The following is a 21,267-nucleotide window of genomic DNA, read 5'->3' as shown; positions in this document are numbered from 1 at the left end:
TTTGCTCCTCCTTGACTTTGGTTATCATTTCTCCTTTTATACCCAACATTCTTCGCTTCTCGAAGTAGTACCACTCGCTCCACATTAGCCGCAATATCAACCATATCCTGGTATGAAGTAAACCTCTGAGTGGACAACCTATCCTGGTACTTAAGGTGCAGACCTCGTTCAAAACGGTTCATCCTGGACTGCTCTGTCGACACCAAGTCTGGTGCAAACCTTGACAACTCCATAAACTTATTTGCGTATTCCAACACGCTCATCGTTCCTTGTTGCAAGTGTAGAAATTCATCTTCTTTTTGTTTCCTCAAGGATGGTGGATAAAACTTGTCTCTCATTAACTTCTGTAGTTCGTTCCAACCAAATCCAGGCCCATTCTTTCGTTCCTTGATAACTTTCCACCATAATCCTGCTTGGCCTGACAAGTAGAACACTGCGAAATCAACTCTCCATTTCTCAGGGCACTGCAGGGTTTCAAACAACTGATCAATGCGATTTATCCAATCCTCGAACTCAACTGGATCAGGCTTGCCATCATAGGATGGTGGGTTGAGTGACGAAAAGTTCTTGAACATCGTTGCGCTCCCGTTTCCACTAACATCTTTCTTTTTCCGAGAATCATGGACTAATTCGGCCAACATTGAACTCACATTTTCCAATCGTTCCATCCTTTCCTCGTGGCCATTAACATGGACATACTCTTCATGAGTGATGTCGTTATCATCGTGAACATGATGCTCGTTGCGAGCTCCGTTGGTAACATCGTTGATAGCATCGATGGTCGACATTCTGCATAACATATCTTATCAGGTTGAAGCGAAATAATAATATAAAATAAACCCTTTGATCCCGTTCCTACACTCACACTCATATTCATTTTAACTCAGCAAGATTTTAGAACATTCTTTTTAACTCATTCCTTAAAATTCTTTACTTAAAGCCTAATGAATTCTATTCGTGCGAAAACCCGTAAGGTTTAGCACTTATGGTCCAGAACCTTTGCTCTTGATACCAAACTGTAACACCCCGACCTCTAATTACATTATTAAAGCATAATTAGCAGCGGAATTAACCTAATTGGTCGGGGCATTACCTGCCGTAACTCCCTCTTGGGAATTACAAGGCAACCTTCAATCATAAGATATTAAATCCCAAAAATCAATATAATAATCTTTTATATTACCAAAATAAAGGTACATAAATTACTAAAAGTCTGTAATTAAACTATTAAAACTTAAGGCATAAACTAGGTGGGAATTATTAAAGTGAAATCCTCGCCACTACTCGTTCCCATCGATCCCAGCGGTACCTAAAACAGAAAACAAAATAACGGTGAGCCGAAGACTCAGTAACGAACTATTCTAGCAACGTAAATTCATTTCAATTCGTTTTATTTAATAACACAGGGAGAATAGAATAATGTAAAACATTTTATAAAGTCCTTTATTTAATTCATTTTCAACTTTAGGGTGCACATGCTAGTCGTGGCAAGTATGACATGGTGGAACGTCTTCCACGATGGACCGCTGTCCATAAACATGGGGCCTTGGCCCGAAAACATGAGAGCCTTGGCTCAATGGGCGAATGCCCCATGGGTACATGCATGACCGAGAATCGTAACCTGTGAACATATACTGCCAAACGGACTAGGAATTTCACTTTCATTTATCATGTTTCGTTTAATTTTACATTTTAGTCTTTTTACTTCAGTTGAAGTAACATAATTCCTTTGGATCATAAGATCAAACATCCTTTCTTTCCTGGTTTCTTATAACCAGCATTTTATAAGAAATTCAATCAATCATCATAGCATTTTATAATCAATCATAAAATAAGGAATAATTCCATCAAATCAGATTATAATAAATTATTCAATAAAATCATATTTCATTTCCCGCAATTCATAAAACATGTCAAAACATTCATTTGATAAATCAATCATATGTTGTAATTTCATAATCACATTTATAAGGGAATTGCGGGTACTAGCAATAGCCGTTACCTCACTTCCGCGATTTGCTAAGGGTTTTCGTTGGTTCGTTCGTCCTGAGCTCCGAGTCCAATTTCTTTCAAAATAATAAATCATTGAATTAGTACTAGATCGATAATTAATTTAAAATCAATATTTTATAAAATTATAAATTTTATAAGTAGCGAATTTATAAATAACGAATTTTAATATAATTTCGAAATTTGATGAAAATATTATTAATCTAATTTTCAATCAATATATATATATATATATATATATATATATATATATATGTATATATATTTATTTTATAAATTGTTTGTCATGAATATTATTTAAATTCCATTTTTGTTAAATAAAACTAGTAATTTCCTTTATTAAAATTGATAATTAAACCTGAAAAATAATAAATAATTTTATTAGTAAATATTTATATCATAGAAATAAATTAAAACATGAAACTAATAAATTAGGAAAATCTGAAATCATGAGTTGGTTTCTTACCCAAGGCCCAAATTAATTTGGCCCAATTGATTTTGTGGGTTTGAGGGAGGATAAGAGTCAGGTTTCACAAAGAAACTGATTCCCCTTTTTTTTTTGAATAGCGCACGAACAGGGCAAGGGGAGGGGATGAAACAGGGGAGGCGGAGCAAGGAGGGCACGAGGAGGAAGGAGGAAAGGGGGCGGCTGGGCGACGCGGTCTGACGCGACGGTGATGGTGGGCGGTGGTTCGCGGCGGAGTAGTTAAGGGGATGGGGGTGGTGATTTGCGAAACAGGGGAGGGGGAAGGGAGCGAACGGGGAGGAGGAGAAAGAGGAGGGAGGTGGCTGGGTGGCTCGGTGGTTTGGCGCGGTTGCTAGTGGTTATCGGAGGGATAAGGTGGTGATGGTGGTGCGGTGGTTGCGTGGGGCGAAAGAGGAGGAAGAAGAAGGAGACAGGGGACGCGAGAGCAGGGGAGAGAAGGGGAGGGAGTTGTGGTGGTGGCGTGGTGGTGTTCGGTGGTTCTGGGTGCTCGGGAGATGCTGGGTGGTGGAGTGGTGGTGAGGATGGTGGTGCGCGGTGGCTGCCGGAGGTGGTGGTGGTGGTTGGTCCGAATCAGGGAACAAAAGAGGAGAAAAAAAATTGAAATTGAATTTGGTTTTTGAGATTGAAACTGAAATTGTGTTTTGTTTTTGTTATTGAAATTTCACTTTAAATTTCTGAATTTGTAAGTAGGTATACTTGGGGTCCAAGGATTGAATTTGGACTGAATTTTGAGGGAAGGAAGGAAGTATTGACTTCCTGGTTTGAGCGTGGGGAGCAAGAAAATAAAGCTGACATTTTCATTTTTTTTTTTTTTTTTTTTTTTTTTTTTTTTTTTTTTTATAGTAAATTCACAATATTTGGCAAAAATCCAGAATTTGTAATAAAATGTTTAATTAAAATAATCCCTTAAAAATAAATAAATTATCGTTAACGAAATTAAATAATTTCGGTTTATAAATTTATCGTTTAAAATAATTCGTAAAAATGATTAAAATAACGAAATTCGATTATTCGTAATTTAATTAAAACGAAATTAAGTTAATAAATATTTTCAATTTTAATAAATCGAATTTAAAATTTCGGGGTATTACATTATATTAACAAAAGAAGAAGAAAATATATGATTATAAGGATTGTACACGGCTCTATTTTTGGTGTTCATTTGGATTAAAATTAGGTAATAGATTATAATTGCATAGTTAGCAAATGAGAAATAACAACAAAGGAAAAAAACAAAAAAAAAAATACCACCTCGGTAGGAGGCGAACCTGGGTGGACACCTTGACATATCACACAAACAACCACTGCTCTGCAATGCATACTTATGTAAGTTTTCATTAAATATTACATATTTTGGTATTAACTGGTTTAATATATGTTGGGCCTTTTCCCCTGGGGCCCTGGGCGGCGGCCCCTTATGCCCTGCCCCAGGGCCGACCCTGATTCTTAGTGGCGGATCTTGAACCCTTTAACTTACCCACGTACCATACCTTACGTATTTGTTACTTTTTTCCCATTTTTCTTACATTTAGTTTCCTTTTAGTGTGGTGTAAAACATTATCAGTGCAAAATGAAATTTCATGAAAAATATTTTCAAGGGAAAACACAATATCAAATTAGTTTTCCTTTATTTGGTTCCTTAAAAGAAAATGGGAGAAGAGGATGAAGATTAAGCATGTTTAACAATGAGGAGGTTACCTTCCTCTTATTTCTTATCTCTCTTCTTCTCCTTTTGACACATCATAATCTCTTTCAAAAGGTCTTGCATGCACTAGGTGTACAATAAATTTATTGTACACCAACATAACTTTTACCTAGTTTTCTTTAACTTTTACCCGATTTTCTCAAACTTTTATATTATTAAAAAAAGAATTAATAGATAAACATTTTAAAAGGTTAAATGATTAATTTTATATATTATTAGTGATTTTGAAGAATTATTTTTTATTAAAATGAAAAAATTTATCACTACAAAATAGAAAACTTATACCTATATAAGGGTAACTTTTAATCATTTTACGTTAACTTTAACTTTGGTGTACAATATTTATCATACACCCCATGTAAATAAGATTTTGTGAATCTCTTTACTCCACATCATTTCCCACTATCTCCTTCCTCTTTCTCTTTCTTCAATTTGTCCCGCAATCAAGAGTATCATCTTTTACTCCCTGTATCTCTTCAAACATATATCACACCATATATTCTATTACATTAAATAATTTATTTTTCAATATGACAACTTATTAAAATTAGCAACATGTAATTTAAATCATTTATATTTTATCATTGTTCTTAAGTGACGTCAAGAATGACTAGAGACAAGTTTCTTATTAGTGTCTCATCTTATAATCATTTTGCACATTTTACTTCTTATATATTGCTTTGCCGCACAACTAGTTTTTTTTCATAAATCAAATTATGATATAATACAATATTTATACAAAAATGTAAATATTAATGATAATTTTAATTTATTAATTAGTAAATAAAACGGTCATCACACATATATAATGAATAAAATAATTAAATACGAGAATTGAGATGCACTATGTAAAGACGAAAATAAATGGAATTTAGAAATATTAAAATACATCAAGACCTAATAATTGAAAGACGAGAAACTAAAGCGCAAATACGAACACCATTATTTCTATTAAGATTTTATCTTAAGTTGAATAGTTCACAGAAGTGCTCCCGAACTTGGCCCATATATGTTCGACCAAATCATTCTTCAAAGACATATTGATTTCTCTATCATGAAGATCTACTCGTGTAGCCATCAACGGAGCTAAATTGTGATCTAGATGTCGTCCAGGAGTAACAGTGAAAGTCGTTGATCTTCTCCTTGATGATCCTGGCAGATTCTCCTTGATGATCCCAATGCACATCGTTTTGTATAATTTGCATCTTCCATGTTTATTAAAACACATCACTTTGGAGCTTCCGAGCTTCCTCTTCGGCACAAGAACCGATGTGCTCTTTCCTCTTCCCATAGAGGATGAAGCCCATTCCTCATCCAAAAATGAATCCTCTTTTCCATTTTCACAACAATGAGGACTCATTTCTTTGAGGAGAAAGAATGCTAAGAGGAGGGTGAATCCTCATGATTATTCAATATTCATGCTCTAAAGGAAAGAAGTGAGAGGAGGTAAGGGGAAAATTGATTCCCCCTCAATTTCAAATAGATTTTTTTTTTCTATTTTTGAGGGAATCACGGAAAATTAATTTTCTTCCCTTGCCAAACCAAACAACGTAAAGTAATTGAAAAATAGAAAATCATTTTCCATAAAAACGTTTTACACTCTGCCGAACGGAATTAACAACTCCAAAAAAAAAAATAGAGTTTATCGTAAATAGGAACATAGGAAAAACAGAAGGAGTACTTAGGATCAAAGCAAGGAAATGGGTTACGCCAGTCATGCTTCAGTCTTATAAAAGTCTCTTCTATAATAGTAGTAAACTATAGTAGTTCCCATAATTCCTTGTTGTGATATCTTCTTCAGACATTTGCCATGGAACTTGGTACTTGGTATTATATATTTATATGCAATTAATTTACCTACTGTATTAAACAATGACATAAATATATTAAGTTCATGTACACAGTACACAGTCTACATACCAAACATAATAATTGTATTTAAGACCTATGGACTGGGTCACTGGGGGCCCATATCATTCCACCTCTTTTATTGTCCATTTTTATCAACATTCCCCTTTGAAGTTCTTTTCCTTATATGTACTAGAAACTATTACAAACATAATTAAAATGTCACCATTTTCTATTGGAAAAATTACACGCATGTTTATGGGAAGTTAAGAGCATGAATAAAGGGAAATTCTTATTAAGATGTTTTTAATGTATCTTCTATGCTATTTAAGCATCAATTCTAAATAAGAGTCACCTCTTAAAAATATTGGAAATGAACTAGCTCCTATTCGATCTCTCAAAAATAGTTAATGTGAGACAGATGATTCAATCTCAAAACATTATATTGTTTAGCCTTCTTGAAATAAAAGTAAAGTCATCCGAAATGGGGGAATTGTATCTCACTGTTTGCCCAAATTGGTGTTTTACAACTAATTTGAATTGTCATAAGAATAGCAGAATTGTTCTTGCCTGGGATCCTGATGTGTTCAATATGGACATCATTCACATGGATAGCCAGATCATCTATGGTTTTGTTACCCGTAGAAGTTCTGATGAGTGTTTTTTTTTTGTTCATTCATCTATGTCTTCAACACTGTTGCAGAAAGGGAGACCTTATGGTCAACTTTGAGCACTTGTGCAGGTCTGGTTCAATCTGCCTGGTTGATAATGGGAGATTTTAATGCCATGATGAAAATTGAAGGCAGAATTGGTTCTCCACTTAGACATTCAAAGATCCAGCCATTGAGAAACTGCATGGCTGTGGCCTGTGTGTAAACTCATTGAAGTAAAGACCATGGGTAGACATTAGACCTGGAATAGTAAACAGGAAGGTACTGATAAGGTCTTTACTAGAATCGACAGGGTCCTCTCAAATGCTCTGTAGGAAGTTTTGTATCTGAAGATGATTATGATCATTGTCCAATGATCCTAAGCACTTACTCCTCTAGACAACATAAAAAGCCTTTCAGGTTTTACAATATGTGGACCTCTTCTAGTGACTTCCTTCTTATGGTTGATCAACACTGGAAGAAGTATGTATATGGGTGCCACATGTTCAGAATCATCCAAAAGCTGAAATGGATCAAACAGGATCCATTTATAAATGCTTTAAGGATATGAATCTCAAAAAATCACCTCTATAAGTTACATATTTTCAATATCATAAGAAGTTGCAGGGCTGCTGGTAGACCAAAAGATGCAAACCTTGGACAAAAGTAACAAAACACAGGCAAGTAAGAAACTCATATTAACCCATTTTAAATACTACTGCTTGTACAAAAGCATAGATAATACAACAGTTAAAACAGTTTTTACAGTGTCAAGAAGGAACACCATTGGAATTATGGGAAAGTACAATAGCCCTCAGTTTATTATAAGCATCATAACAGGCATGAGCATATTCTGACAAAGCCCTAAACAGCTCGGGCAACCGTGTTTTAAGGGTTCCAAGTGACTTCTCTCTAACTTGAACACAATGCCTCTGGTGTTTCTCCACCTCTTCCTCCAACCTTTTCCTTAAGGTCTCCACCACAACCTGTCTGTCCGTTACCGGATCCTTTCCAGGCCCGTCTTCACCTCTCTCGGGGTCCATTGCTTCCGGACCCTTCCGTTGCATGTACTTGTGATACCAATCCTCAAATGCCTGATTCTTCCTTAAAAACTCTTTCCTTGTCTCCTCACATTTTTCCTTCAACCTCATCTCTTCCTCTTGGTGCAATATGATGGTCTTGATCACAGCACCAAAGGAGGAAATTGCTGTTCTTGTGACCTCATCAGGGAGTTTCTCTAGAGAATCATGCCATGCATGGAGGAGGGATTGAATTGGGGGGTGGTGGACTCGGGGTGGGGAAGAAACTTTATCCTTTAGACTGCTTTCAATTGGGATGAGGTTTAGCTTCAACCAGGTGTTTAGAGACCGGATATAGTGTTTCTGATGGTCTACTAGTCTCTCAAAGTGCTCTTGCCATTGTTGAATGACATTGGAGAGTTGGATTGTGCACTGATAGTGGGGCTTGCTAGTTTCCCGGGGAGCAAGTATCACATCGAGGGATTTGAGTTCGGTAGCAACCTGCAGCTGGTTATCATGGTGTATGCTGATATCCTCCCACATCTGAGCCATTCTGCATTATTCATCACCACAAGTCCAACACATTAGCGAAAGATAATTAATCCTGTCATTTGAAAAACAGATTCCAGAAATTGATCATACCCCATTTTGAAGAAAGAAGATGATAGTTGCGAGGTAATGGGAAATACTGGACTGAAGGTAAAGTATCAAAAGATGTACTAAGAACACAATTTCCAAGAGAATGAGGAAAAAAAAGAGTGATCTCAGAATTAACATTCTGGAATATAATCCAAATTTCAAGTCAATAGAGATAAAGATTTTCTGCGGATACTTTGATGTTTGAAGTGCATGATATCTAAGACCTAGACTTAAGGTAACTCCTAAAATAGTCAAAATGTGACGAGGTTGAACAAAGAGAATGATGGTGTTTCCACTTCTAACTAAAAAAAGTAGAAGGCAAATTTAAAGGGTCCTATGAAGTCTCATTCAATCCCTTAAGGGAGATGTTTGGCTCACAAGCTGGTATGGGTTTGGAATCTAGAATAAAACCAAGGTGGTAACTAGTAAGGTTAGAACTTGATTCTTATGTGTTTTTTATACGGTATTGTACTTGTTTGTTTTATTTGATACATGGAAGCTGGAGAGTTCGTATGAGCCGATTTCACCTCCCCCATTCGGTTTCTAAACCACGTATTTTGGGGGTTTGATGTACAAGTTTAAAATTTTCAATTTCCTAAAACAAACACAAGTTAGTCATTCTAAACTCATACCTTATACTTCATGCCTCTCTAGGAACGCAAGACTCAAATGTTTAACGTATCAATTAGCATTTGATAACCTAACAATATCTAGAAATTCGAACACCACATGGAAATCGCGGTCATTCCAAGCTTTCTATGTTGTACTGATTCTCTTCTTCTAACAATGTGTTCTCTCTTCTCATCCATAGAGATGAAAGGTTGGATTCTTTCTAAGAGTGTAGCCTAGTTTGAGTTTTCTTTCCTAATCAACAAATAAAAAATAAAAATAAAATAAAGAAGGCTTGGAAGGCTATCTGTGACTGTCGACCAAAGGAGGAGGGTGGGTTGGGGTTCCGTGACATTAAACTGTTTAAATGGGCTCTTCTTGGTAGCAAGCGTGGCGCTTACTTGTGCACCAAGGAAGTCTTGTGGAGCAGGTTTATCGTGCTCGGTACTATCCTAGTGGTTGTTTTATGGAGGCAGAGTTGGGCAGCGCGCCTAGCTATACATGGTGGGGAATTTGGGAAGCAAGGTGGGTTGTACGACGGGGCATGAGGTGGAGGGTTGGAAACGGTGAGAACATCAAGGTATGGTCTAACCCATGGATCCCAGGTACGCAAAGTAGAAAGATTCTCTCTCCAAAGGGGGACTCGAATAGTGAGCTGGAGGTTGGTGCCTTGATTAATCCAATTACAAGAAGCTGGAATCCAGAGCTTGTGATGCAACTATTCCTTCCATTCGAACAGGAGAGGGTTATGAACATACCTCTTAGCCCCCGTATGCCGGATGACATTGTCTGCTTGGACCTTCAGAAAGACGGCAGGTACTCCGTTCGCGTATAGGGCTGTTTGGTGATTCGAGTGCGGAGAATGTAGGAGCTCCTTCGACTAATACAGCTCTCTGGTCCAAAGTATGGCGCCTTGAGGTGTTACCGCGAGTTAAAATTTTTGCGTGGAGGGCTTGCTTGGAGGTGCTCCCTACTACGATGGGCCTTACCTCTCCTATGTTGCTGACTGTGGGGTTTGTAGCTCAAGGGAAGAAGAGCCTGTGTTACATGCCATAAAGGACTGCTCACTCGTGCAGGATGTGTGGAAGGTAAGTAAGTTTGAAGCTTTGGCTACGTTAAAGTGTCGTACTCTTGTTGACTGGTGGGATTTATGTTTTGACTTTTGAGAAGCTAGGAGATGGAGGAGTTGGTGACCATCTGTTTGGCGATTTGGGGAGCGAGAAACAAATACGCTATTGAGCAGCAAGTCACCGAGCCAGAGAGGACCTTAAGCTATGCCATTAAGACGTTTGGGGAGTTAAGACCATTGTTAATCATGGGGGAAAAAAGTCCCCACCCCTCTCTTATCCATGAGCAAAAAAAAAAAACTCCTCACCCTTCTTTCTCTACCCATACTTCTCTCTCCAACAACAATAATAATAATAATAATAACAACAAAAAATTAGAAAATGAATAATTAAGTTTTTGGTACTAGTTGTAAATAAGCAAATTAGAGAGAGAAATGAAAAAAAAAAAAATGTTAAATTATATCAAAATGGATGTCTATTTATAGATCTTGAATTTTATGAATGATGGTAATTTTATTTTACTTTTTTATGAATCAGAAATATAAACAAATTACCGTTGAAAAATAACCGTTACATGATTTTTATGTCATGCAACATGGCGGATTTAGATTGGGTGAATTTCCCCACTCCAAATCAAAAAAATCCCCATGCCAAGGGGGTTTTTGGTTTTCCACTCCCCAAGTGCAAATTTTCCCCAACCATTAAGCCCCTAAATTTCATTTTCCCCCTTATTCATTTTCCCCCACCATTAACAATGCTCCAAGGCAAGAGGAGGTATGTTTAGTAAGGAGGCAAGTGGGCAGGGAAGGGTGGAACACCCACTGGTGTGGGCGAGGCCGTGCGAAGGGATGGGACAAAGTGAATGTAGACGCCAGAATGCTTGGGGAGGTCGGTACGGGGCTGGGAATAGTATGTAGGGATACGCAAGGGGGTGTCCTAGCGTGTGCAGCAGTGCAGGTTAAGCATGTATGGGAGACGTCGAACGCGGAAGCCGTGGCTGTCTACTGGGGTCTGCGAGTGGCATTGGAAGTGGGCTTGACAAGGGTGGTGGTTGAGACTGATTGTTCGACAGTAATTCAAGGGCTGAAGCGAAGACAAGCAGGATCGAGTAGTTTAGATTTAATCTTTGATGACATTGTTTCCTTAGCTGCTAGTTTTATTGATGTTAGTTGGGTTTTTGTTAAACGTAGTGGGTATAAAGTTGCTCATACATTTGCTCATCTTCAACCTTGGGAGATTCGGTTACGGTTATGGGAGGATGACTTTCCTGCTACCATTATTGATGTTTTAAGTTCTGATTTAGTAATATAAGCAGCTTTTTGCTTCCCTCAAAAAAAAAAAACACTAGAGTGAAGCAAATCCATAGACCACTCAACATAGGCACGGCATAAAAGTGTATGACAGAAAGACACCAGGTCTCCTGGAGAAAAAAATTACCTGTCAATTAGTTCAACAAGTTTAGGGTACAACTGCTGATCTCGCAAATCATTCACTTCTGATACAGTTGAATCCATGGACTGCATGTCAACAATATATCGAGTGTGCAAATGACTAACGGCTGCTTTTGTTTTCTCTAGCGACTCAGCAGTAGCACCACGTTTCTTCTGTCTATTAAGAACTGAAACCTTCCTCTGATACTCCAGCTTCATTAGCTCACCAGCCTAACAAGGAAAAAGCAAGCAAAATATATCATAATTTTTGAAGTGTGACAAGATCATGCAATATATTTCTTTTGGACAAGCGATACACAATAAGGTTACACCAAAAAATAGGAGTGTCAAAATAAGCCCTGTCCTTCTTTGTCAAATTATTATCCATTCTCCAACCACAATTTTCTTTCGTATCAGTGGGGAATTCATACTTAATATATAGTGGCAAGTACCGGATTGGAACAAGTTCCAACTTCAAAAGTTTGAAAGGTACAAAAAAAATCAGTTGAATTAGACTTAAAATTTAAAATCATTATTCTGGTAACTAATTAAATTAAACTTGTACTTTATTTCTCACATTATTCCAAAATACCATATGCAGCATAAGATTTTATCAGAGTTTCTCACATGGATTTAACTATTTAAGCAACTGGCTTTTATGCCAGGATTCCATGTAGACCCCACTTAGAATAGGGTTGGTTGGGTTCACTTTTCTGTAATAATTACCTCACCACCACACATGTAGATATCAGTTATTTTGTCATAGAAGTGTACCTTAACTTCTTCATACAGCTTTTTTTCCCAAGCCATCAGTTTATCCAAGACAGTTGCAAGTGACTCACTGTCTTCAAGGTCAGTTTTTTCACCATCAAGAACTCCCTTTGATGACCATGTAATGACACGCATAACTCTAGCAGCATGATCAACGGGCACTGAAAATAAATGAAAATGTATATATTAACATATATATATTCATCGGAATGCAGTTAGCTTTCAGCTTCCAGGATAATTTGTGTTTATTTCTTAATTTCTTTGTAGCAACTGAACTGGAGCATATCCAAAGTATATTTTGACATGCAAGCAAACTCAAATATTGTTGAATCCAGGGATCTAACAGAGTGCATCAACATAACAATGACGCACTAATAAATGAAGTCGATAGTGTTCCACTTCCTACTAGCATTACCAGTAATCACAGATAAGCAGAAGAGAGAAAACAAAAGGACCAATCATAGAAGCAATCTAAGTGTGGCACCGAACAATGACCTAAAAAAAGGAGTCTCCAAAGGCACAAGCCGTGCAACAACATTTGGAAACAAAAAAAGTGAAAGATTAAAACTTTACAATGATGTAAATCCTCAACAGCCAACACCACATCCTCAATTACCATTTAAATGTAGTTCATATTTACTAGAAAAGATCCAGGAAATGCATCAGGAAGAAGATGAGGTGTCAGCAAGAATCTTCTGAGCATGTGTAGGAAAACCTTAAACATGAATTTTATGATTCAAACTCATAAAATCTTAAACCTTGAACCTGGATATTTCCCAGCAGAATAACAACACACCCTCGAGTCATCAACAATCATAGACTTTCCTGAATCTATGCACCGATTCTCCAAAATCTTAAGTCCACATTCTAATATGTAAACACTTATCAACATGTCAAGTTCACGAATTCATGATGCTCATCCACAGATCGATCTTTCATGATTACCTTTAACTCGTTAAATATGACCATTAGTAGTACCTAACAGACTCAAACCACAAGTATAATAACCTGAAAGAAGCTATCTTCAATTGAAACTTAATGGAGCAGGTCAAATTTACATCTATTAAACTGCTAGAAACAAGAATACAAACAGCACAAATCCAAATATAAAACAAAGGGCACAATAAAAGCAATCACACAAGGGAGAAAACCTGAAGATATATTGCCACTAGATACTTCAATCTTCCATAGAATCATCAAACATTAATCAGAACAAGCAACCTTAATTGATCACAAGAAGCCGCGAAACCATAATCAAACAATTCTAACATTTTCAAGTAATATTATTTGACCTTGACATACAAAATGCTTAAGTAATTAACTAACTAATTAAATTCCTTAAAATGGGACCACAATCAAACCACCATATATAATCTTCTCAACAAACCACAAAAACAAAAGAACTAAACCAACAAAAACAAAAAGAGAGAACAAAGATTAAACCTTTATTATCAGCAAAACTAGATTGATATTGGAACTTATGAGCTTCCAACAACTTAGTAACATTTTGAGCACATTCTGAAGCCTTGAGAAAATAATCATCAATCTCCCCTAAAACTTTCATCAAATTAACTTTATTACTATTAACAATACCATCAGGATTCTCCACCACCTTACTACTTCCCATCAAAACCTCGGATGGTGCGGAGTTAGAATGCAGAAAATGCCTCACTGCCGCCTCGGGAGGCGGTGGGGGTGGCGTCTCAATCCCCATCCCAACCACCTCACCGGGCGTCTTCACGGGGGTTTTAAACGGAGTTCCCAAATTTTCTCTGTGATCCTCCTCTTCTTCTTCCTCTTCCTCACCCTCATCAATTTCATCCAACCCACCACCACCCATCATATTATTATCATCTGACATAAAGAAATAATCCCAAGCCATCCCTTTCACACCACTCTCCTCTTCCCTTCTCCCAACTTTCTCATCATCACCACCACCACTTTCCTCCTCCTCCTCTAGCGATCCCATTCTTGAAACCCCCAGTTTTGAAGCCGAAAACTCCGGCATTGTAACGGACCGCTGAAGGGGAGAAGGGGTAAAGACAGGCAATGGAGGGGGAGGAGGAGGGAGTGGCTCTTGTGGCGGTGGAGGTGGGGGTGGTGGGGGTTCAGCAGCTGACACGGGTGGCGGCGGGGGCGCCGTGTCAGCTGAGGTCTCGCCGTGGCCGTAGTCACTCAGCGCCGACCCGGCGTTTCGAAGGGCGATTGCGTAGGCAGAGTGTCCTACAACGAAGGCGCTTCGGGCTAAAACTGCTTCTTTCATCAAGATTTTGCGCTCTTTGCAACGGGATACTGCTTCTTCATTGTCTATTCTTGATTGAGCACACCCCATTTCTTAATTACAGAGTAATTAGGCAACTTTAAGTAAAAATCAGGGTTATTGAGTATACCCAGATGAGGAATTTGACGATTTAAGCAAAAAAGTTGAGAACTTTAACTCCTTCAGTTAAAACCCAAGTGAGAAAATTTAATTTACAGGTTTATGGGTGGGAAAAAATAGAGTATTATTAGAGAGAAAGTGCAAGTTGGTGAGAAAATGTAGAGAGAGAGCTTGAGATTGGAGTAAAAATGGAGGTTTCTGGTTTAGAGGAGAGAGAAAAATGGAGGAGAGAGAAAGAGAGTGAGACTGACAAAACAGTGAAAATGGTGGTGATGGGAAGGAGAAAGCGGTGCAGAAGGTTATGGAAAAGCAAATCTTAATTCTTGTGTTCTTAGTTTAAAAACGGGGTAACGTACACATTTTTTGATGCAAGAACCGACGTCGTATTACGCTATTAATAAGAGAATTTGTTGATTTGGGGAAATTTTATCATGTCTTTGTTTGTCCGATTGAACCAATTTTATCATGTCTTTGTTTGTCCGAATGAACCACAACTACACTCTTAAAAGACGTGTCTAGTTCAAGTATTAGTCCGTATACAAAAAATTTTGTTGGGAGATTCATCCACGATAAGTTAGTAAGGTGTCGATACAGATCGGATTCGGATATAGTAAGAGCTAAACTCTGGTGAACTAGGTGTGCTATATGTTCAAAAAAGAATGAACCACAACTAGAGTTGGTCATAGGTCTGTCTGGTATGTGAATTGTTTGGGTCTGTAGTAAACCCGACACTATACGAAATGTACGTCAAGTCATAGTTTGTCCATGAACATTACAAAGTATTTTAGAAAATTTGGCATGAGCACGACATTAGTATAATGGGGTGGCTCGCACGTCGGTGCACTTATTTCAACCAATTAACCAAAAGTCTTAAAATTAATGAGTGAGTCCCTATGCACAACACGTGGAATAGGTCATGCATAAACCTCATTTATAGAACAAAAACATGAGTTTGGCACAACACAAAGAATTTGACCCGTTCTAGACACAGTTACGCTAATAGACACGTGTTCATCTCTAGCCACAAATCTATAAAGATACTACGAAGTACGTAGTATTGTACAAAGTACAAATTAAAAATGAGAATCCAAACTTGATGACCTATCTACCATATACACAAACCTTTTTTTTTTTGCTTGCCATTAGAGTCATTATGCCAAGACCTTATTTAATGAGGACCAGAAAATTATGTCACGTAATTGGTGTGTTAGTGCCTAATCACTCAAATTAGGCAAAGAAAATTGGTGAGTACAAAAAAAAACTGTAACTTTTTCATTTTCGCTTTTGACTAAAAACAAAATTGTACTAGGAGAAATAAAGGAAGTGGGGGTGCTTAATTTCAAGTTTTCAACGAAATGGGTTGTGCAATGAATGATGTGGTAGACACTACTCACACTAGACAGACACCATTGTCACCATATATAACAAAGGTATATTGGCAGTACTTATGAGTTATTAACTTATTATGACCCAAAAAAAGGTGAAAGGAAACTGTAGAAGCTCATAATATTTAGCTTTATGAAAAATAGTTTTGAAATTGATGTGAAACATGAAGGATTAATAAAAAAAAACTTTAAAGAAAAATAATGCACTTTTTTGAAAACTTGATCAAATCAAAGTAGTACTCCATTAAAAGTGGTGGAAAAAAAGTGTGATGAGCTTATTTTTCAATCATCTTACCATTTGCTTTTAATTTATATATTTTCTTATAATGCCATCATAAAAAGAAAAACTTTCCGATAAATTATTTTTCTTGTGAATGTTAAACAATTTTAATAGATGTATTGACCTAAATATTTGTGTACTTGTAAAGAGAGACGCGTGTGACCTAAATATTTGTGTACTTGTAAAGAGACACGTGTGTCCTGAAAAAAAAAAATGTAGCTTACAACTTATCATTAAGTGAAAATGAGCAACACTAGAGGAGATTCTAATCAGAGTTAACATTTATTTTGTTAATTTGTACGGAGTACTTATTAAACAAATCGGTCAAATATAAATATAACGAAGGTATCAAAATACAAAATAAATTAAAAGGATGTAGAAATACTTGTTTTGTTAGTAGGATAATTGAACTTTATTAGCCTTTTTTAACCTTGATGGACCATAATGAATTAATGACTACTTTAGTCCTATCACTAATTTCCCAAGAAATCAATGATGTCTTGCCTTAGTGGTTAAGATTGAGGGCCTGTGTACAATAGGTCTCAGGTTCAAATCCCCCACCCCCATTTGTAATTTATATTGCCCTTATGGCTCATACGCACAAAAAAAAACTAATTTCCCAAGAAATCTTTTATGGCGTACAGGTAAGGAGTGTCACATTCGCTCGGAAAGGAGTTTTAACAACCAAGGCCGGCCTTCTAAGTTTGCAGTATCGTTGTATTAGTTGGTTTGTAAGGATTATAAATACCCTAGTGGTTTGTGTTTTTTAAGTTTGTTGTTGATGATCACTTTGTAAACCTTTCTAAATTAATGTACATTTATCCGATGTTAAATAAAAAAAAAAGTTATATAACTTGATTATGTCTTATTTGAATTAACTTACCTATACTGAGTACTACATATATACTTAAATTGAACATCATTATCACAATGAAAAATATGATCATAGACATCTGTCACATTTATTTACTTAAATTGAACATCACTATTATAATGCTTAAACAATATTTGTTTCATAAGTATTATTATGAATCAATTAATAGAAGATTTTCTTATCCTTACATATCAGTAGCATAATACTGGTAATGCAGTTAATATCCATGTTTATTCTTTACTAATTGTACCCTTAAAAACATAGAGATAATCCCCATTGTCAACCCCATGCCAACGAAGAGTACAATTATCGCGCATAATCCTCTGTTTATGGATAAAAATATAATCATCCATAGGCAGAATCTTCCTACTTAACAGCAATTGTCTGACCTCATTAACAGTACTTGTATCCTTCATCTCCAAGGGTATAGTCGCCGCATTAAGCAAAGTTTTCGATGTCTGAACCACCATACTAACCTTCCTACAGGGAGGTTCAGCCTTAATCCGGTTCATACTCTTGAGAAAAACAGTAATCTCAGAGTATTCAGTGACCCCATACTCACTCAGATATCGATATTCTTCCTCCATTTCAACACCTGAAGTGTAGAGTAACATCCTTTTTATAGGAGTAGCATCAATTATGTGGATTTTCTCCTTTAAACTTCTGACTGTTTCTGATATGTTGTCTACTTCTATGTTGATCTGTTTAGAAGAGAATTTTATTGTGATAGGGATCCTACAAGGTAATAATAAGTCGTGTTCTGGGTTGAAGTTGTTGTTGAGAGTGAGATCAATGTTAGTACCGTCATGGATGATGGGGTAGTCATCCATGTCGAGGCCATCGATGAGTTCAAATCCTAAGATGGAAAGTGTTTGTAAGGGTGTAGGGATGCCTAGGTTTACCGCGATTTTTTGTTTGATTTCTAGGACGGGTTCTTGCTGGGTTATTTCAAGGGGGAAATGGTTGGAGTTTGTGACTATGATAATCTGCATTTTTATGTTTGATTGTTTTGAGTGATTATTAGGGTTCAATGAATGTTGGTAGAAGAATATGTGTTGAAATGGGGTTTTAAAGGCAGTTTGTTTTTGGAGTAATGGTGTCTGTTCTTTCATTCTGATTTCATGTATTCATGTATTCATGTCTTAGAACATGTTCTGTTTCATGTAAATATGGTTGTTTTGAATGGAAAATTGTTGGTCTGTGTCAGTTAGCATGCGTAACTCATCTATTCTACACGAAATTTCAATTCTCATGGTAACTAAAACAAGGTCTACATGCATGGCCAGTAGCTTACTTCATACTTGTCTAATGAAGTAAATAACATAAATGAGAATTATCTGGGTACAATCCGATAATGAAAATAAACATCTTACCTTGAGATTTGAATACGACAAACACACTAAAATTGAATCAAATAAAAACTTTATTCAGCAAAACTATATGATCGTTGCATATCGAACATTCTTTATACGTACCTTATTTCATGTCGGTGTGATTTATACTATGTTCAGCAAGGGGATCTTTGAATCAATGTAGTTGTGATGAAATTATTTTGGTATGATCGAATGTAATCGATGGAACAACATCTTCATTTTCTGATCTTGCATAAAACTTTTCGTATGAGCCGATAAGAGACGAAAAGTTCCACGTACCGAGTTTGGCGAAATCAAGAATAGAGAGCTAGCGTCCATTTTGGGCGCCAACAACGTTTATTGATACAAATCTATTATGTTACTTGATGAGGTCCCGTGTATGCACGGATATTCTAAAATTATTTGACCTATTATTTAACACTACGTAGTATGTAATATATTTATTGAAATATTTCTCTCCAAAGTTACTACATATTAAATAGATCTTGAACATACTCATTCAATCGTCACACAAAGTATGCAATTTGCGTCCTACGTACTAATATTTTATGCTAAGTTGACCAAAATATTCGATATATTAAAATATTAAATAAATATTTTCATTATTAATATAACGATTTAATTAAAATAATAACAAAAATCAATTTTTGCAAATTATTATATGGCATGTATTATATCCATAACATGTAATTTCTTTTTCATCCATAAACCGTTAACAAAAAAAGACAAATTTTTTTTTTAAAAAAAATAGAGATTTAAGGTAAAATATTTTTGGCGGGAATTTTTTGCACTAGTAAGTGACACGTGTCATTCATGATATCGGTTTTAGTGTAATAAGATTGTTATAAATGTGTAAGTAATTGGTACTACCAAATACACTACTAATCAATACCAACTAGTTTTTGGGCCCGTTCGACGAACGGACTGGTTACATGTTGGTCGGGTAATGAAATTTAGAAGTTATGTTGTTCTTAAGTAGGTGTTAGAAGGTGTTTAAACCAAATGACATTAATTTAAACTTTAGCATATGAAGTCTTGTCTTTTTAATCATTACATTTTTCTGCCTATGTTCATCTTCCCTGAAAAAATAGATCCACTTTAAATCACTTATTACCACCAATAACATACCATTTGTACAAAGACCAAACAAATTTGCAATTGTTACTGTTTACGACTATACTCATGTTATCCAATTAAGGGAAAGACTTAACAAAGTCTAACTATTGAACTATACTGGCAAAACTTTTCTTATAGGAGAACTAAAACTAATTGCAAGTTCCCCTAACAACAAAAATATACATATAAAATCCACCTAAAAGTCTCAAAATGTTGATGACGATTTACCCACCTTTAATCATTTGCATGGAAACCATACATTATAAGATTATCCTTCTCTGCAAAATGAATTGCAACTAATTAAGCAAGAAAAATAAACAACATACTTCCAATGTGCTTAAGAAAAATCAAGAACAACGTGCTTAGAGAGAGATAGAAGGGGGGTGGGGAGGTGGTATTACAACTTGAATTGCATGCATGAAAAATAAACAATAGAAATGTTGAATTAAAGCACCCTATAATCTCCTAACGTTTCAAAACGGATTAGTCAAAAAGTCTATTAGTGAGGTTAAATTTTGAATTAATGCTACAGGAGAAGGGGAGAAGATTTGGGGATTGAATTAAATTGACATTGAAAATCATTAAGGTTGGAGAGTTAATGGGAAGGTGAAGAATGAGGAAGATGAAGTAGGGGACGGTAGTTTAGGCATAATCAAGTTGAGTATCGATCCTAATTTTTGGTAATCCCTCCGTCCTGTTTTTGCAGTCCTGATTTTATTTTGAGCGTCCCAAAATTATAATCATGTTTCTATTTCTGGCCATTAAGTTTTCCACTTTCCCATGTACTATATTAATTAAAAATGCACTGAAAACCCAACACAACTTCCCCATGTACTATATTCCTTTATCCATGTATTATATTTCACTTTCTCATACAAATAAATTATCAATGTACTATATTCTAAATTTCCGTGTACTATATTACACTTTTCTTAAAACCCGTGTTTTTAGTCAAATAATACTATAAATATGGGATGTATGCAGTACAATTCTAGTAAATTAAAGAGACGGAAATTAGTAGTATACTACGTAATAACTAATGACAATAAAGTAGAATATTGAATGACCATTATTTTTTTTACAACAAAAAGTAAATAGAAAGATTAATAAGATTGAGACAGGTGGCATCAAAATAGTATTGCTTATGTGTTATTGAAATGGTGATGGTTATGCTTTTTAAATACTAGATATTAATTAGGCATTTGCTTTATTGGTCCTGACAAATTAGATTGTTATAAATGAGTAATTCATACTCATCAATCATCACTACCAATAGCAAACTAATTTGAGCCAATAAAAGTTGTTAGTGTCTAATATGAACGTTCTCTGTTGTTATCCAAGACTTCCCCATACCTAATAACCTAAAGGGTATGCCTCTCATTTTAGGGGTGTTTGATTTCGGATCGAAAAGTGTGATCCTAATCCGATCCAAATTTTTTTGGACCGGAATCCGAATTTCAAAAAGATGAAATACTATTCACATTTACATTAAGTTTTTTTCGGATATCTGAAACCTAAAAATTAGATCAGATATACGAAATTTTGGATCGGATAATCGGATTTTTTTATTAATTTTTTTTTGAAATATTTTGGTTGTCCGAAATGGAAAATTGATGATTGGAAT

General features: G+C 36.0%; 2 protein-coding genes across 2 annotated transcripts; both read right to left on the bottom strand.

Annotated features, from left to right (window-relative positions):
- Nucleotides 1-7,385: 7,385 nt before the first annotated feature.
- On the bottom strand, nt 7,386-15,019 carry LOC110774913 (protein ALTERED PHOSPHATE STARVATION RESPONSE 1). The gene is made up of 4 exons (XM_021979516.2): nt 13,679-15,019; nt 12,239-12,396; nt 11,472-11,695; nt 7,386-8,272 (listed from the first exon to the last, which is right to left on the bottom strand). The coding sequence occupies exons 1-4, from the start codon at nt 14,565-14,567 to the stop codon at nt 7,471-7,473; spliced, it is 2,073 nt and encodes a 690-aa protein (XP_021835208.2). The 5' UTR covers nt 14,568-15,019; the 3' UTR covers nt 7,386-7,470.
- A 2,249-nt stretch (nt 15,020-17,268) lies between these two features.
- Nucleotides 17,269-18,334, bottom strand: LOC110805916 (uncharacterized). The gene has a single exon (XM_022011539.2). The coding sequence runs from the start codon at nt 18,264-18,266 to the stop codon at nt 17,385-17,387; it is 882 nt and encodes a 293-aa protein (XP_021867231.2). The 5' UTR covers nt 18,267-18,334; the 3' UTR covers nt 17,269-17,384.
- Nucleotides 18,335-21,267: the final 2,933 nt, after the last annotated feature.

Source organism: Spinacia oleracea, chromosome 1 (genome assembly GCF_020520425.1).
Source record: "Spinacia oleracea cultivar Varoflay chromosome 1, BTI_SOV_V1, whole genome shotgun sequence".
In the NCBI taxonomy this organism is placed as follows: Eukaryota; Viridiplantae; Streptophyta; class Magnoliopsida; order Caryophyllales; family Amaranthaceae; genus Spinacia; species Spinacia oleracea.
This window is presented reverse-complemented; position numbering and strand designations above follow the sequence as displayed.

What these genes read in the sequence shown, in the direction of transcription:
- LOC110805916 (XM_022011539.2), bottom strand. Translation starts at nt 18,266, where the DNA reads ATGAAAGAACAGACACCATTACTCCAAAAACAAACTGCCTTTAAAACC.
- LOC110774913 (XM_021979516.2), bottom strand. Translation starts at nt 14,567, where the DNA reads ATGGGGTGTGCTCAATCAAGAATAGACAATGAAGAAGCAGTATCCCGT. An exon ending in TAGTTTTGCTGATAATAAAG is followed by an intron (nt 12,397 to 13,678) that starts GTTTAATCTTTG and finishes ATTTATTTTCAG; the next exon opens with TGCCCGTTGATCATGCTGCT. An exon ending in AGCTGTATGAAGAAGTTAAG is followed by an intron (nt 11,696 to 12,238) that starts GTACACTTCTAT and finishes TTTCCTTGTTAG; the next exon opens with GCTGGTGAGCTAATGAAGCT.